The sequence below is a fragment of the Tachypleus tridentatus genome, chromosome 8 (assembly GCF_004210375.1).
Source record: "Tachypleus tridentatus isolate NWPU-2018 chromosome 8, ASM421037v1, whole genome shotgun sequence".
NCBI lineage: Eukaryota > Metazoa > Arthropoda > Merostomata > Xiphosura > Limulidae > Tachypleus > Tachypleus tridentatus.
This window is the reverse complement of record NC_134832.1, coordinates 42,704,198-42,722,197: the sequence shown is the minus strand read 5'-3', so window position 1 is coordinate 42,722,197 and position 18,000 is coordinate 42,704,198. Positions and strand designations below refer to the sequence as shown.

General features: G+C 33.2%; 1 protein-coding gene across 1 annotated transcript in view; it reads right to left on the bottom strand.

Annotated features, from left to right (window-relative positions):
- Nucleotides 1–17,693, bottom strand: part of Uba3 (Ubiquitin-like activating enzyme 3) — a 48,984-nt gene extending 31,291 nt beyond the window's left edge. The window contains exons 1-6 of the mRNA XM_076448578.1: nt 17,538–17,693; nt 15,777–15,867; nt 14,517–14,597; nt 10,322–10,404; nt 5,076–5,156; nt 4,114–4,157 (exon numbers count right to left, since the gene is read on the bottom strand). Of these exons, the coding sequence (XP_076304693.1) occupies nt 4,114–4,157; nt 5,076–5,156; nt 10,322–10,404; nt 14,517–14,597; nt 15,777–15,867; nt 17,538–17,584 (427 nt within the window). The 5' untranslated portion in view covers nt 17,585–17,693. The remainder of the gene's footprint in view (nt 1–4,113; nt 4,158–5,075; nt 5,157–10,321; nt 10,405–14,516; nt 14,598–15,776; nt 15,868–17,537) is intronic.
- Between the last annotated feature and the right edge of the window lie 307 nt (nt 17,694–18,000).

The window sequence follows — 18,000 nt, the reverse complement described above, 5'->3', positions numbered from 1 at the left end:
CTTCCCAGGCTTAATAAAAGGGAGGACAATAGCCTGGTGCCAAGTATTAGGAAAAACATTCTCCTGTCATGTCTGGTTAAAAACAAACAGAAGAATAAAAGCAGGAGAAAGATGATGCAGCATCTCATATTAAATATTACCAGATGCAACCAACGTACTGTCAGATAGACAAAGAGCAAGCATGACTTCCACCTGTGTAAAGAGACAATTATGGTCATGAAGACAATCAGATCACAAAGAATTGAGTCTTGATAGCTAAGAAGGTGGGGGATGAAACAAAAGTGCTAGATGTATGAGAAAAGCTTTTGGCAAAAATATCAGACTTCCTAGCAATCAGAAAACAAGAATGAAAAAAAAAAGGGGGGGAAGAGTGTACAGCCCAATGACCTTCCATATTTTATCCCATATGACTTAGGAACTGGTGGTAGAAGAGATCCTGGTTGTGAACTTAGTTCAAGATTCCTTCTGTCTTTGACATTTTACCTGCCAAGCAGGTAAATAAGCCCACTGAAATACAACGTGGTTTGGAAGTGTGAGATGCATATGAAAGGTATCCCAAACCATGTTTTTGAGCCTTCCATTTGGCAGGCAGGATTCCAGCATGGATGAGAATACTGTGGAAAACAGGTCAAGGATTTCGGAATAGATTGAGCAACACAATCAGTCACTGTTGCCACATAGTCATCTACTAATGACTTACAGATAATGGTAGATTCAAGTTCTGAGAGAGCAGTTAAAGAAAGCCAGTTGGACTGGGCCAGCTTCCATCAAGGCATACAGTTCAGGTGACACTAATCATGGCTAGTCTCCTTCAAAATGACAGGACATGATTACTATTCCATGGTTCTCTGTTAACACTCCAAGAAACGTGGGAGAAGAGTGAAGGGGAACAGATAGAAAACTCAACAGCAGTAAAAGACTGACTAGGTGCATGAAAATAAGTACATGAATCAGTACTGAAGAAAAAAAGGTTGTGATCTGAGAGCATATGCTCCACAGAACCCCCTCCCATCAATATCAGCACCATGCCAGAGGAGATAATGTCCATTAAAGTCCCCCAGGATTAAAAAGTGAGACAGTAACTGTTCAATAAGAGCATCAAAGTCTAACTGATCACAGGTCTCTCCAGGAGATAGGTAGAGGGAGCAAACAGTGATGGTACAACCAAGGAAACAAGGATGAATAGGGTCTTCATGGGTGTATTAAGTGGCAAAGACTGGACTGGCACGTGCTGATCAACCAGCAGTGCCACCCCTCCATCACACAATCTGTCATTTTGGTACAAAAAAAAATTGCCAAAAGGGGACTGTGTCAGCAGGTTTCAAAAACATTTCCTATAAGGAGAGATACAAAGGATAAGAATCAATCAAATCCTTAATGCTATTCATATTAAAAAGGAAACCTCTACACCTCCACTGAACCAAAGTGGCCAATGTTTCTTATGTTTAGGAGAAGTGGATAGAGTCCTTCTGTTTCAGACCACATCATTTTCCTTTATTAGAAGGTCTTTGTCATTGGGCAAAGAACATCAAAATAAGAACATTTGTATGCAGCATTAGTCCATGCTTATGAGTGGAGATACAGCACACCACAGAAATGCCTTTGCTGGAGAAATCAGCAAGGATCTCTGGCTCGGGAACATTCTTTAAATCCCTTTCAATAATAACTTCTCTTAAGGAATTCAAAGTAACATTGGGAGTGACCTCAATGGGTATATCCCTGATGGCCTTTGATTCCAGGAGAAGTTTTATATGTTGTGGTGAAGATGTTTCCACCAAAATGTCTCCACAGTACAACTTTCCGGCTGACTTGGGAGAGCTAGCAAACCCCTTTAATCCCCTTTTGAATGAAAAAGGAAGACACCTGCCCTAAAAATTTCTCAGATAAGGAATGAAATATGAGAAATTGATGTGTGGAATCTGACTGTGATAGTGACTATTTTCAGGGGTTTGGGTATCCATACATAAAGAAAATACATTTCAGTAGCCACTGACACCAACCACCATGGAGCCTTACAAAAGGATGCACTATAATGCCAAACAAGGACACTGCAGCAATGTCAGGGTTTTGTGAACACTATACCCAAACACCAACATCAGACACAATGTCCAAAATACCTGTAAAGAACATCTAAAACTGGTACTCAGTTGACACTATCCCAAGAGGACGAGCTGACTGAACCTGGAGGGTCACCCCAAGGCTGCCTGTATACAGAAATTCAAGGCTAAAAGGACATGTTGGGGTTTGACCCCTCAACCACCAGGATCCTCTCCTCACCTTCATGGGTCCCCATGCATGGCAAACACATGGGTAAATATTCAGACCCTAGAGAAGGTAAACTGATCGTACACAACCTTCCCTAGGAGGTCATCACGTACAGAATTCACCAATAGGGAAGGACAAGGAGAAACAAATATATCTCTTAGCAGGCTAGGAGTCACTTTAGCTCATTTAGCCTTTGGGATGGGTTACCTTCATATGTAATGGATGCAGTAAAGTTAAGAAAGTTTACAGCAAAGCTCAATACATATTTAACTGTTCAGAGGTGCATTTGAGTTTTTTTGCAAGTGGAAAGGACAGCTTTGATGGACCAACAGACTCCTTGTTATCCCTTAAATGTTACAACTATATGCTGTAATCATGAAATTGGGTATCTTGCATGACCATAAGACAAATTCCAGAAAATGAAATATGTATATATTAAATTGAGCCACATTCCAATTTGTTTTCTTACTACAGTCATGTATATTTTTACACAGTTCAACAAACAAAAAAATATTTTATATTTCCTTAAATCTTGCAATATTAAATGTTTGAACTGCATATGTAGGTTTAAAATCCAAAAATTAATCAGAAAGAGAAACTTTAAGATAAAAGGAAGAGAAGAGGCTGAATGTATGTTGTTAAATAAATAAACACTGTAAATTAAGTTTGTTCTAATAACAAGTTTTTACATAAACATTTACACATTTTTTAGATATACAGAAATAAAAACTAAGTATATGAAAGTAAAACTGTTTTATTTAAGAGATACTGTATAAAATGAGCACTAAAACCAATATATATTGCCTTAACCAAAGAGAATAAATCACACATATTTAATTGTTTTTATACAACATAAAAAAGTTTACAAATTGTGCACTAACATTTCTTTATTTAAATTTTAAAACTTGAATTAAATATCCTTTTTAAGGAAGAGATGGATCTTCTTATATATTTAAACATTAAGTTCAACATGAAATTAAATTTTTCTGTGATAGTTTAAAAAATCACTAGCAAAACCTAAGCATAAAGTGAAATTAGATGCTTTCCAGTTGCTAAACACAATAAATTTAAACAAAAGCATGACTGTATTAAGATTTCTATAATGATATAAAAAGTCTAAACAAAATAAACATTACGTGTGAATCAAAACATTCAAACTTGCATTTTATCTCTGCTGCAGTAACCTAACTTGAATTTAATTATAATATAGCCATATTATTTCTGACAGCTGTTTCTTAATGTCCTGAAAGCTAGTTGCTTTAAGTTAAAACAAGTTTTAAATTATATTTTGTTTCATCTGGAACTACAACCTTCAAATATTTGTATACAATGGAAATACTAAACTACAGAGCTTAATTTTGTTTATATGTAACTGTTATCATTTCTTATAATAAAAAAACATTAAGAAAGCTTTTAACAAGAGCTTGGCTAAGCTAACTGTGGCTAAGCTTCTTTTCAATCAACATTTCTAATGTGTTTGTTCTCTAATGTTTCTACAAAATATGACCTTATGCCTATTTTGCTTCCCATCTCAGCCAAGATTTAAAACAACTGCACAAATAATTTTTGTTACTTCACCTTGTTGACTTGATGGTCATTCAACACTGGTGGCACAAATACTTCACTACATCGAGTCCTTATGAGTTAAAACCATTCGTAGTTAAAAACTAATAAATTAACATATTACTGTGTTTTAGTCAAAACACTTTTTGAAAGTGTATATTTCTAAATAATTCAAGAGTTTCTTTTATCAATACAAATTACAATATGTAACTTATAACAATAAAGCATCAATTATTTTTATATGCCAACATTTCTATTATCTTCCAACTAGTTTAATAAACTCACTTCTATAGAAGTCTTCATCATAGTCCTGGATTTTCTTAAAATGGCTATTTGTGAGTCAGGGAACAAAGGTTCTGAATAACAACTTAAATACTTTAAATTAAATAAACTTATTAAAAATTAAATGATAAAAACAAGTGATTCCTCCATACTTTAAATAAAAATACTCAGACTTTGAGAGAGAAATAATTCAGTAGATGAACAAAAATTTAATTTTGTTAATGTTAATCCATGATGACGAGAAAGCCTACTTGTAGAGAAAAATATATGTGTAAAAATGGCTGGTATGGGTTGAGGAAATTTTTGTAGAGGAGCAAACAACGTTTTGACCTTCTTCGTGAACCTGATGATGACCAAAGAAGGTTGAAATGTTGTTTGCTCCTCTACATAAATTTTCTCAACCCATATCAGCCGTTTTTACGTATATATTTGTTTACCTTAATTCTTAGTACTTTCTAGATACATCATACATTTTGGAGAAAATATTTTGATTCCTTATAATTGTGAAATTTGTAAAGGGGAACAAGTAGATTCACGTTTTAAAACGTATATTGCTACAAAATGTGGACAAAATAGATAATCATAATAAGACAAAAGCAGAGGCTGAGACTAACACTTTATTTAAAATCAGGAAACTCCAGTAGATATAAAAGAGATTTAACTAACTGTTAAAATGGCTACCTGTCTTAATCAAAGATGAAAAGTTTACTAACAATTTAAGAAATAAACATTCTACACCATCTTTTCTTTAAAAGGAAGAAAATAGTAGGTGACAAATAAGCAAAAAAAGACTTGAAAAAATTTAACTTTTGAGAAAACAATGCTAAGGTTTCACAGTCTTCAGTAGTTTAATTTTACTTATTAAGTTTTCATTAAAATCAGTAAGTCCTTGAATGTAAGTAGGATGCCTGAAACATTTTATGAAGAAATGTAAGTATTCAGTTCATTTTTCAATAAAAGGATACGGTGTTACTACACATCCAGGTACTCTGGACATAATGAATTGTGCTGCTACTTCAGCTTTTGATTTACCAATGTCCTTAGGTCTATGAAGAAAACAAATAATCATCATCACCTCAAACATAAACATAGTTAATAGTAACTCACCATTCACAATAGTCGGTTGGTTTGGTGTTTTATGGCACCAAAGCAGCTAGGCTACCTGTACCAAATATTCAGTAAAAAGTTAAAATTAAAGTAAATTTAATCAGTGATGTCGAGAAAACCCACTTGTAGAGAAATATATATGCAAAAACGGCTCATTTTTGTAAAATATTTTCTCAACCCAAACGAGCCGTTTTTGCATATATAAAGTAAATTTAGTAAAATTCATAAAAGGAAATTAAAAACAAAATTTAAAAAAAACATAAATAGCATTAAAACCAATGTCTGCATCTGGTCTACAGAAGTAAGAGAAAAACTACAGTAATGCAAGTTATAAAGGACTTTCTGTAACATAATTGTAATTATCGTAACTCACCAGGAAGACTAACAGGTAAGTTCAAAAACCACCACCAGTCACCTGAAGTTGGCCTTTCCAGTCCTGGTTCCGAGTTATTTGATGTTATGGCAATTTTCAGAAAGTAATAAAAGTTTTAAGACTTGCAGCAAAATTGTAATTATAACTCCCCAGGATGACTAACGGGTAGTACAAACAGCAGCATTAGACACCTGAAGTTGGCCTTTCCAGTTCTGCTTTCGAGTTATTTAACATTACGGCCATTTTCTAATTTCAAATCGAACTAGATGGACTTTGATTCTTAAAGGAAATCACATAAAAAAGGTCTAATGTATAAATTAAAAAACTTAAATAGCATTAAAAAGATTAATGGCCCTTAAAAAACTAAAAACATTTCCAAGATGAACAGTGTCACCATCACCAATAACACCATCATCTAACGTTATAGATAAACCTTGGGAAGGAACATGTTTAAAAATGGTGCCATCTTTGAGAGACATGACAATGGCAAGACGGTAAAAAGTGGCTTACTGTGACCTGAGTGTTACACAGATAACATATTGGTACATCAGTCCCAGATAAAAGAAAATGATGAGTGAAAAACTGTGACCAATGAGTAGTCTGGTTAAAACAACTTCCTCTTTCCAATCCTTACAGAAGCACAATGGCCTAAATCCAATATAGGGTTTTATTTGGAAAAGCTTGTTTTCATGTTGCTCACTCCTTGAATACAGGACCATAGTCCATGTATGGAACAGGCACAGCAGTGATGGTGCCAGAGGAGATATATTTAGCTGCTCTGACACTATTGTTCCCATGAATACAAATGTGTCCCAGTATCCAGAAAAACTGGATAAAAGCAGATGTTCAGAGAAACAGCCCAACAGAGAACTAAGTGAGTTGGTATAAATAGTGCATTTTGAGTACTGCTTAGCTTCTACGTGATCCAGGGCAAGAGAAATGGCATATAGTTCAGCAGTGAACACAGAAGCTGTAGAGGGAATTCTGTGCACAACCACCGAGCTACTACAAACCATGGCAGAGCCCACACAATTACCCATTCTCGAACCATCTGTATAAATGGGAATGGAAAGATGGTTCAAAAGATATTCAGCAAACAACAGACAGTATTTCCAATTGGGAGTGTCATATTTGACCTTAAAGATAGGTCATATTTGGGGACCGTATGAAGCCATGGTGGGATGGGCTGACTAGTGGATACAGCAATGTTATCCAAGAACAGACCCAATTCATCAAACTGTGCCTGGATATGAAGGCCAAAAGAAGCCATGGCAGATTGTCTGTTCTGAAAAAGTATGGCCCATTGAGGAAGAAAAACATAACCCCGGTGGGATGCTTTGGTAAGGAACGAAGTTTCGAAGCATATAGTAAAGACAGTTGCAAATGACAAAAGTGCAAAGAAGGTTCATGAGACTCTACGTATAAGCTGGGGAAGTGTGGAAAGCCCCAGTGCAGAGCTGAAGTCCTTGATGATGAATGAGGTCCAGCATCTTTAAGGCCAAGATCCTGGCAGAGCCATAGACCAGTTTTGATCAATTAAAGAGCAATATATCTTTAACATAGAATATTGATCTGCTCCTCAAATGGTGGAAGAAAGGACATGGAGGATGATCAGTGCTCTTGTACATTTGACCTGTAGGTGCTTGATATGTGGTATAAAGGTCAGCTTACGATCAAAGATAAGCCCCAAGAACTTTGTTTCAGGGACCACAGAGAGCACAACTTCACCAATACTGAGATAAGAATGAAGGTGAATACCCCATTGGTGCAAAAGTGCATGCAAATGGTTTTAAAGAGAGAGAAGTTAAAACCCTTTGCTGTGATCCACTTCAGTAAACAGTTGAGGGCAGTCTGTAGCTGCCACTCAATATACCTCATGTTCAACAACTGACATGAGATGTGAAAGCTGTCAAAATAAAGCCCATTTGCAACAGTAAGAGGTAGTTGTTCACTGATGGCATTAATCTTTATACTGCAAAGTGTGACACTCAAAACACAGCCATGAGGGACTTCAAATTCCTATAGAAACAAACATGAAAGTGTCAAACCCACATGAACTTCGAATCTCCTGTCCATCAAAAATTTTTAAATAAAAATAGGCAAATGGCCACATAACCCAAATATATGGAGATCTTGCAAAATTCCATACTTCCATGTTGTATCATAAGCCTTCTCAATGTCAAAGAATATTGAAACAAGATGTTGTTGTTTGAGAAATGCTTCTCTGACTGACGTTTGAAGTTCAATCAGGTGGTCCATGGTGGAGTTCCGTCATTGGAACCCACACTGGGTAGACAAGAGGAGGCTGTTTGATTCAAGGAACCAAACAAGATGAGCATTAACGATCCTCTCTAAGGTCTTACGAAGACAGCTTGTCAAAAAAATTGGACAGTAGTTTGAAGGAATCTTGGGATCTTTCCCAGGCTTAGAGAAAGGTAGGACAAAGCCAGATCCAGTTAAAAACAATCAGAAGAATAGCAAGAGAAGCAGGAGATAGATAGTGCAGCATTTCATAGTGTACATAATCAGCTCCAACCAATGTACTGCCAGATTGATGAAGGGCCAGTTTGACTTCCACCAGTGTAAAGGGAAGATTATAGTCAGAGACAATCAGCTCAAAAGAAAAGAGGTGATCACCCTGCCCAAGTCTTGATGGCTAAGAAAGTGGAAGAAGAAGCAGAAGTGCTAGATACCCAGCAGAAGCTTTCACCTAGAGTATCGGCAATGCTCCAGGTATCAGCTACTTCCTGGTCATCAAAGAGAAAGATCGAGAGGGGGACAAAATTATATTGCCCACTGACCTTTTGAATCTTGGACTTTGGAACTGGTGGTAGGAAATATGCTGGTTGTGAACTTAATCCAAGATTCCTTCTGATTTTGACATCTTATCTACCAAGCATGTACATAGGCCTGCTGGAAAGCAGTGCAGTTTGAAAGTGTGGAATACCTTCGAAAAGTATCCCTGGCCCATTTTTGAGCCTTCCGTGGCATGTGGCAGGCAGGATTCCATCACAGACGAGGACATTGTGGAAAACATATCAAGGCTTTAGGAATACATTAAGCAGCTGCTTGTATAATACAGTCAGTTACTGCTGTCACACAGTCGTCTATTGATGGCTTACAGACAATGGCAGGACCAAGTTCTGCAAGTGCAGTGAAAAAGGGCCCATTTGCTTGATCCAGCTTCCACCCAGGCACCCGGGTCAAGTGGCATCGACCATGGCCAGTCTCTCTCAAAATGATAGGAAAATGATCACTGCCTCGTGGATTATTGCCAATCCTCCAAGACAAATGGAAGAATAGTGAAGGGGAGCAAACTGAGAGATCAGTAGCAGTAAGGGACTGACTAGGTGCATGAAAATAAGACGAACCAGTACTGAAAAGAGAAAGGTTGTGATCAGAGAGCATATGCTCTACAGAGCAACCCCTCCTATCAATAACAGCACTTCCCCAGAGGTAATGATGTCCATTAAAGTCCCCCAGGATTAAAAAGGGAGATGGCAATTGTACAATGAGAGCATCAAGATCTGATTGATCATAGGTCTCTCCAGGTGACAGGTAGAAAAAAACCAACAATGTAGGTAAAACCCAAGGAAACACAGATGGCTACAACCTCCAAGGGTGTGTTAAGTGACAAAGACAGGGTGGGCACATGCTGATCAATCAACAGTGCTACCCCTCCTTGAACTCGTCCGTCACACAGCCTGTGATTTCTGTACAAAGAAAACTGCCGAAAGGTGACTGTATTTGCAGGTTTCAGAAATGTTTCCTGTAAGGAAAGACATATAGGATGGTAGGAAGCAATCAGTGTTTTGATGCCATCCAGATTAGAACATAAACCTCGACAGTTCCATTGTATCAAGGCGACCATTTTTACTTATGTGTTGGCAAATTGGGTGGAGAATTCTTCTGTTTACAACCACATCTTTTTTTTTTTATTTATTTATTTTTTTTTTATTACTGTCTTTATTCAAGGGAGATCTATTGACCTCCATGGATCCTGCTCTGGGTTGGCTGGGCAAGTCTTTGCTGTTGGAATAGGATTCCAGTGACTGAGGACATGAAGGAATGAACATTTTACATCTTACGGTGGGAGAAGATGTATCTGAGGAAATGCCTGTACCCAGAACCAAAAGAAGTGAATCTTAGGATTTGTTGGAATGTACGTAAGGGACACAATATGGGTGTTGATGTTTATTCATCAACTTATTTAACCATGGAGGTCAAAAGACTTTTCATTTGTTTTGAGAATGATTCTTTTGGAGGCACAGAGAAATTAGTTTGCACTCCCACTGTAGTAGTAGAAGGAAGTACAACAGCATATGTACGAGATGAAGTAGTGGACAGCAATACATAATGACTGTGCCAGTTACATGATGTAGAGCAGTTAATCAGTTATTATAATTAGCTTGAAGAATTATTTTTCTTAATTTTTTTACAATATTTAACTGACTGCAGAAGTAAGGTCTAAATCAATTAACCTCTGAGAATATTTACCCTTACATGTGTATGACTATAATTTCCAACACCAGATTTAGATAATAAATCTTTGTTTATCAACCACCAGAAGAGGTTGAAGATATCCATAATAAACTTTCCAATATAAAATATAGCTGCATTACACAATGTATGTAATTACAACCAAGGTGCCTTCTTCATTTTAATATCAACTCAAGCAACATAGAGTAAATCACTTTAATATGTGTTCTCTAGAAACAAATGTTCACTTACCTGAATAAAAACTGGCGGTTCAGGTTGGATATATCAACAGTATCCATGTCAATAACATGTATATTTCCAAACCCCATTAATGCCTGAAAAAAATTACAATTAAAAAGTATAATATTCTCTTCTATTTCTGAAATCACTTATAGGTATAACAAAGTTGTCTTAAATAACTCATTCTCCATAAGTGCATTTACTTGATTAGAAACTTCTAGAATGTGATCAAAATAGTCATTAAAATTCAAGATGAAATTTTATAAAAAAATGTAACATAAAAGACTGGCTGAATTAATTTTACCTAAAACTGAGTTTAATGGAACAGAAAAATTCAGAAAAAATTAAAACCAAAAATCAAATTCTTCAGAGCCTGCCAGGACTCACAGCCAATTAATACTTAGAACACAATATTTATTACTCTGATAAAACAAAAGAATTCTACTTCCTCTGTCCATTTACATCACTTAGCTAGGACTGAGAGGTTAGGTATCATACTTTTGTAAGCAGTGATTCTATTGAGGATCAGTACTGGAGCTAATTTGCTAAGTGAAATTCTGTTGTTAGTGTAAGAAAGTAATTCCATCCATGGGAATGAATCACCATGTTCAACTATGTAGTTAAATTGAACAATCTTTATTCACTTCTCAGTGAACATAGTAAGAATACAACAGAAAAATGAACATTGGAAATGACACACGTGTGAATGCTCTCAGCTGAAACATATGCAAGTCCACGAATTTTTCAACCTCGAGTACCAGAAAATTAAAAAAATATATACTGAACAATCCAATCCAAGTTGTTATATGGAAAATAAATTTAAAAAAATTTATAAAAACAGAGTATACAAGCAACAACCTTTTGACAAATGTTTAGTTGTCATTATCACTTAACTGGCCACCATTTTTAATAAACAGTAGTCATTTTAATGGGTCGTTGGTCAAATTCCTATAATTAACAATTTTTTCTGGTCAGACCTTAGACCTTCTCTTGTCTAAAAAGTTAACGTCAAAATTTTGTCTGACATTTTATTTACAGAAAAATTATTTACCAAATTTCTTGGTAAAACAGATATTATCTCCTGTGAACAATTAATTTACAAACAATTTAATTTACGTGCAGATTATGAAATGACTTCTCTGTTCATTCAAACCTAAAAGCTCTATCTTCTCTGTACAACTAACATATGAATACATTGTTAGCAATACATTTTACATATATTATTCCTAGACTTCTCCTGCCAAACCCTAAAACTCTGTCTTCTCTGAACAACTGATATGCCAACAATATTGTTAATAATTTACATAAAAGTCATTAACTTTTTTCAACACAGGCTCTGTCCCCAAAACCAATCTCATAACCATTTTGTGCTTGTTACTGTTATCAGTAAACATTATAGTGCTTTCATGTGCAAAATATTTGTTTTTATTAAGTTTTAAGGGTTGTTCAACAATGTTTTTCTTAATCCTTTTTTTCTTTTCACATGCTGCCTATCCAACATGCAAAGTGATTTTCATTTTACAATTAAAAATATCTTTATGCATTAGAAAATATTCAAATTTCACTTGTGAAATCTTTATAACATCCTGATTTTTATCAAATGTTTTGTAGACTTTCTTTTTCTGATCAACACAGAGATGGACTATACATCAAAAAATCTAATATATTCTATAAAATGTGCAGGTTGTGGATTGTATAATATTGGGCAGATCGGGGACCAATTAAAGAACAGAATGACTATCCACAGATAAATCACTCAGAATTTGACAACTTGAACTGAGCAAACATTTAGGCAAATGTGCAAAGGAAAAACACCCAAAATTCAGTGTAATACCATTCTATGAGGTTGGAAAAGACTGTGAGAAAACCAGAAAAACCATGGAGAAATATTTTATCCATAAATATAAGCTGTAATTAAATTAAATTCCTCTAAAATAGTGGTATGAATAATTTTATGAATGAAAACTTTACAAATCACGTTACTCTGATGACATTCTCATCAACAATCAAACATACTCATGTTCTCTATTTTCCTGCCATTTCATAATGCAGTGTGATCAGTGAAGCATAAAACATAACTGCATTTAAACAACCTTAATACTCATGTGAAGGCTTTAATTTCTATATCAAGTTCGTGATTAGTTCATTTTTGCTTTTGTGTATGTGTGTGTGTACACACACAGTTGAATAACTAAAAAAATCAATAAACTACTACAATGATACTACAGAATTCCATTATAATTTATCAAGCTTAAAAACTAAGCTATATTTCAGTCTGAAAGATTATGAACTTCTGAGCAGACTAAAGACTCAGCTTACCTTTTTGAAATCTCATTTCAAAAGAATAATATGGAATCGTAATATTTGAAAATGCTGAGAAAGCCACTAGGGGACATTCTGAGTTTTTGATTAATTATTCACATGTCATATACAGAAGTAAGTGCATATAAAGGAGCATTTCCAAAAAATGGAAAGATGTGAGAAAGCACACTGTGTCCAAGTCAGTACATAAGTGATATCTCAGCAAATAGAAAAATAAGATGTTCTTATTTTATATTCTAGTTTGTCAACATCAGAAATTTGAGTTTCTGATTCATACTAAACTATACTGTTAGTATCTTGACATCACAAACATCTAACTTGGACCAGTGCTGTTATCAACATACCATTTGACAAAACAAAATTGATGTTTAGGTGCATTTTTAACATTTACTTTTTTTTAAATTAAAAAAGTGAATACTGTACAATAGTAAAAGTTGAAATATAATCTATTTTTGATACCAAACTTACTGACATAAATTCACAAAATTGTAGCTCACTAAAATTTTGAATGCAAGCCAACAAATGTAACAACATGGTCTTTAATTTGTGACCTGCGTGGAAAGAGTTAAACAATTTCCCTCATGAAGCCTAACAGTTCTGCCTTCTCTTAAAAAGTATTCTAATACTTTTGCTAACAATCAACTAACAAACTGTTATATAACTTTTCTGCTCAAACCTAACAACTTATTTTCTCTGAATGGTTAAATATACCAGCAACTTTGTAAATACCTTAATTTTTATACAATTTGCTAATTACTTTCTCTACTCAAACTAAATAACACTAACTTCTCTGAAAAGTGCTTCTATCATCTTTTTCAAAATTATATTTCCTAATTTAAGCATCAAGTTTTCTATGCACTTTGTTTTTATAGGTATAAATTGCTTATATATTTTCTGGCGTAATGGATTAATTTTAATAATAATAATAATATTTCTTATGTTCTTAAAACTACTAAAGTTCAATAAAGTTTATGTTAATTAACTAATTACGAGATGTTTTTGTATTTATAAGCATGGTAGGCATTTAGTCATAAAACAGGATACTAAAAATTCCAGGACTTCTTTAGCCTACTAAAGTAAACTATAAATAGATTATGGAATAATTACAATTAAAGTCAAGAGGCAAAAATGAAGCAGTAACTAGTAAACTATGAATAATGAAATATAGATTCCTGTATATATTTGTTTGGTAAGCTGAATTTACAACAGCAAACTGGAAATTGATATTTTAATTTTTCAAAAACTCAAACTTCCACTGAAAAAAAAAACTTTTCTGCTACAGAAGTTTCAGTTTCTTCAAGGAGATTTCATTTTCCTAATTTTAGAATTTCTCTAAGTGAAAAAGTGGCTGGTGAAGACCAGTGTTAACTCATTACAAGCAATGGGACTGCAATTATCACTGTATGTCTAGTGGAAAGAGGAATTTCACTCTTAAAGGTAAAGAGAACAATTCAGTCATTTTATTTCCAAATATCTTGAGAAAAAAGCAAAACTCATAAAAAAAATAAAATGTACAAATGCAAATCAGAGACATCATTGAATGTAAACTGTTGGAAATAATGTGTTACAATGTGTTATCTGTGCCTCTCAGAATTTCCTATAGGGAGTACTGAACTAAAAACCAGTTCTTCAACTTAAAACATAGCAGTATTTACAAGACATGATGAAACATCATTTGGTACACGTAAAAGCATTAGCACTAACAGTTAGAAGTGAAGATTGCCATGTTCATACTGTCATAACCCATAATGATAGAATCAACTCTGTTCTGCGAGATATGAAATACTAAAAACATTAAAATATTAATTATAATGCAGTATGATAACATTCAACAATTCACAGGGACATACAAGAAAACAAGCTGCAAATAAACCATTAATCTCACCAGATTTTTAAGAAGTTCACAACCTAGACCTCCAGCACCAACAACAAGAATCTTACATGTCTTCTGTAAAAATTCCAGCACCTAGTATCAAGGAGAATGCATTAAAATCATTATATGTATTTAAACAAACATTATAAAAATTAAGTCATAAATGTTATCAAATAAGCTCTAATCTAAACATAATATGTGGCAATTTATCATTGCAAGCACAAAAAGGCATTCTGTAAGTCATTTCTTTAATACAGAAATGACATTTACAGTAATCATTGAACATAATATGGAAGATCAGTCCTAAAACAATAGCACCAAAAATGTAAATGTTTTATCACTTACACTCAATGAGGATGTCAGTTAACTAAATCTTAAATACCAGAGGGCAGAAATCATGTTTCTATAAAAATAAAATCTACAATATTTGGTTTTACAAAAATAGTTAGATCTTAAAGAAATAACTTTTTTTTTTTCCAGTCTGTGCTTGAAGTACTGGGTGACTGATACTTTAATAATTACTAGAGATAAGTTTAATGTAACTCAAATTATTACAGCAACCAGTTCTGCCAAACAGTTTGAATTTTATCAATTCACTCCTTTACATAGATTTTGAAGACAAAATTAAACATAACATCAGTGTTCATTTTTAACTTGTATTTCCTTAAGGCCACAAAATTCCTTTTATAATTTTAGTAGCATGACAGCTTTACTTGTTTAGTTTCATGCAAAAAACAAGGAAGCTATCTAGTTTTAAAGTTCTTAAAGTTATATGATGTAGGTCCAAAATGGAGCAAAAGTTTCCCATGTATCTTAACAAATTTACTTGTTTATTATTCCAACTAGGAAAAAAAGATAAGAAATAACATGTATGATACAAAAAGAAAGTGAACTGTATATCTGTTGAAAATGTAAATTTTCAAAGAATTACATTCTTGGAAAAAATGTATGTTTAAGCTAGATAATTAGCAGTGAATTTCAATGTAAGGTACATAAAAATCATCATCCCTAAAAATTTCAAATTTTAAATATCCTTGCTTATATTAGTAAGAACAACAATAAAAATAACCATATATCAGCACTGATAAAAACAAAACATTGGAGATAAAAATAATCTAAAATGACCCCCAAGTAAAAATAATTAGTTAAATGTTTTCATAGACAAACGTAGACGTTTGAATACTGAATAAATATGATAATTATTGTCCTGTTACCTAGCTAGTTAAGTTTAACAGTACACTCACCGTAAGCCTATCAAGAGAGAAAATTTACCTCAGGTCCTGGTTCAAAATCTGGATGAGCAAATGGTCCAGTTCTTGCTAAGATCTTACGAACATGTGTCCAACGTCCCGGCCAGTCTGATCTTCAATGACAAAAATTAAAACTATCATTGTTTTATATTGGATTATTAACTAATCATGGTGGAAGCACATTATTAAAAAAAAAAATTCTAGGTATAAATTTTTTAAGATTGACCAAGTATAAGCAAACTACTATTTCAAGTTCCATAATGTTTCTTTATATTATTTTTCAGTGTTAAATACTAAAGATAAAATCACTATTTTTAATTTGCAGAATAGAATATGTTTCTTGTCTGTTACTCAAGAGCGAGTTATTTCATGTGTAAAACTATTTTATTCTGTATATACTGACAGCACATAAACTAAGTGTCAATATTTATATTAACAAAAGGCATAATTTCCAGTTTTATTACTTTAGATAAGTTTGAAGTTATTTTTTGGCATTTTTGTCTGAGGAAACAACAAAAAATCCATATGGAAATTTTTCCTATTGATTTAAATATTTCACTTTTTTTTTTTGTGTGTGTGTATACCTTTGTTACAAAATCAGATCTAACAGACCATAGTTTCCACTTCTGAAAACTACTAATTTATCTTATACTTATTGTAGCTTCAACTATCCAAAATAGTTTCAAAAACATTTTAGTAGGTTTTGCTCTTAACATTTCTAATGCATGTTTGTGAAAATCTTGATGACGAATACAAGAATTGTTGACAAGTGTTTCATTTACATATTATTAAGTTTAATTATAAATTATATTGATAAATTATGGTCTTTATCGAAAGCATTATGTAACTTTCTAAAATTAAAAACTTGAAATTAATATGGCTACACAAAAAAAGACATAACTAATTTTTGTCAGCATTACATTAAAATATTAATTACTATTAACCAGTTTTAAAATAAAAGTGAACAGGTCATGATGTTCAACTATTACATATTTGGTTTTGTAATAAATAATCATGGATTGATTCACTCTACAACTTGCTATTCATTACCACAATGCAATACAAAGTTGAAAATAAATGAGGTACTTTTTTACTTGCCCAATTTTGACATCAATTTGTATAAACTTGATCATCAAAGTATCATAACTTGTATATATCATAAACATTTGGATTTTTTTTTTTTCAAAACTTGGAAATTTCATCTTTAAATAAAGTTGTAACTTATTCTAGTTTGATATAATATTGCTTGGCTGCAAATATTTTTAATCACTTCTATCAATTAACATCAATCTATGAGAAGTATAAAATTCTGTAACTTGAAACTTCATAATTATAAATATAAAACATAAAACCTAAATATACCACTTGTCTGTAACTTGTAAGCTAGGCTGAATAATGAATTAAAACTTTAAGTCACTACTAATATACGAAGGACATTTGAAAACAGTGAGTTCAGCTTGCAATTTACAATATGAGCTTTATTTGTGGAGTAGGCTTGTTAGCTGAAAACCTGGTGTGTTTTTATCAGTTTATAACTCACTGAAGACTTGAACTACATTGTAAAGTTCAGTGCAGTGTAATTTGTAATTGATATGTTAAGTTGGGCGCGAAAACTGGAATTTTGCAATTAACTTTATACAAACTACGTTATTAAGCGCGACGAACACATGTTAAGACAAACCGTTAGAAAACAATACGGTATAAACAATTTACTCTGACTTCAAAGCAGGTATTATTACCACATCTTTTAATAATTACATGGTAAAATACAATTAAAACTTACACTTCTTCCACCATGATGATGTTACTGTTACAGCTTACAACCGTCATCACCAGAGTACTAAACACCCTGCAAAATATCAAGAAATGTGAATATTGTTATTTGGTAGTTTAAATCTAAACGACCTTTATGTAACAAATGACCGAGCAAACTTTTTCTTGATTAATGTGTTGAGATAAACACTAGATGAGTCAGAGCCGAAGTTGATCATGAAAGTAGCAGTAAATGCAATAAGTTAAAGCTTAAACTTTAGAATGAAAATGACCCCGGAAAATCGTAACAACACAAAAAACAACTAAATGTATTTCTTAAATTTCAAGTAAAGCTACATAAGAGATATTTATCCATAGCTGTTTCTAATTTTGAATAAAAATACCAATGAGAAAGTAGCTCATTAATAAAATATACCACCAATTTTTTGGCTATATTTGATTGAATCGTTGGATTTGACAATCGCTTTTATAGT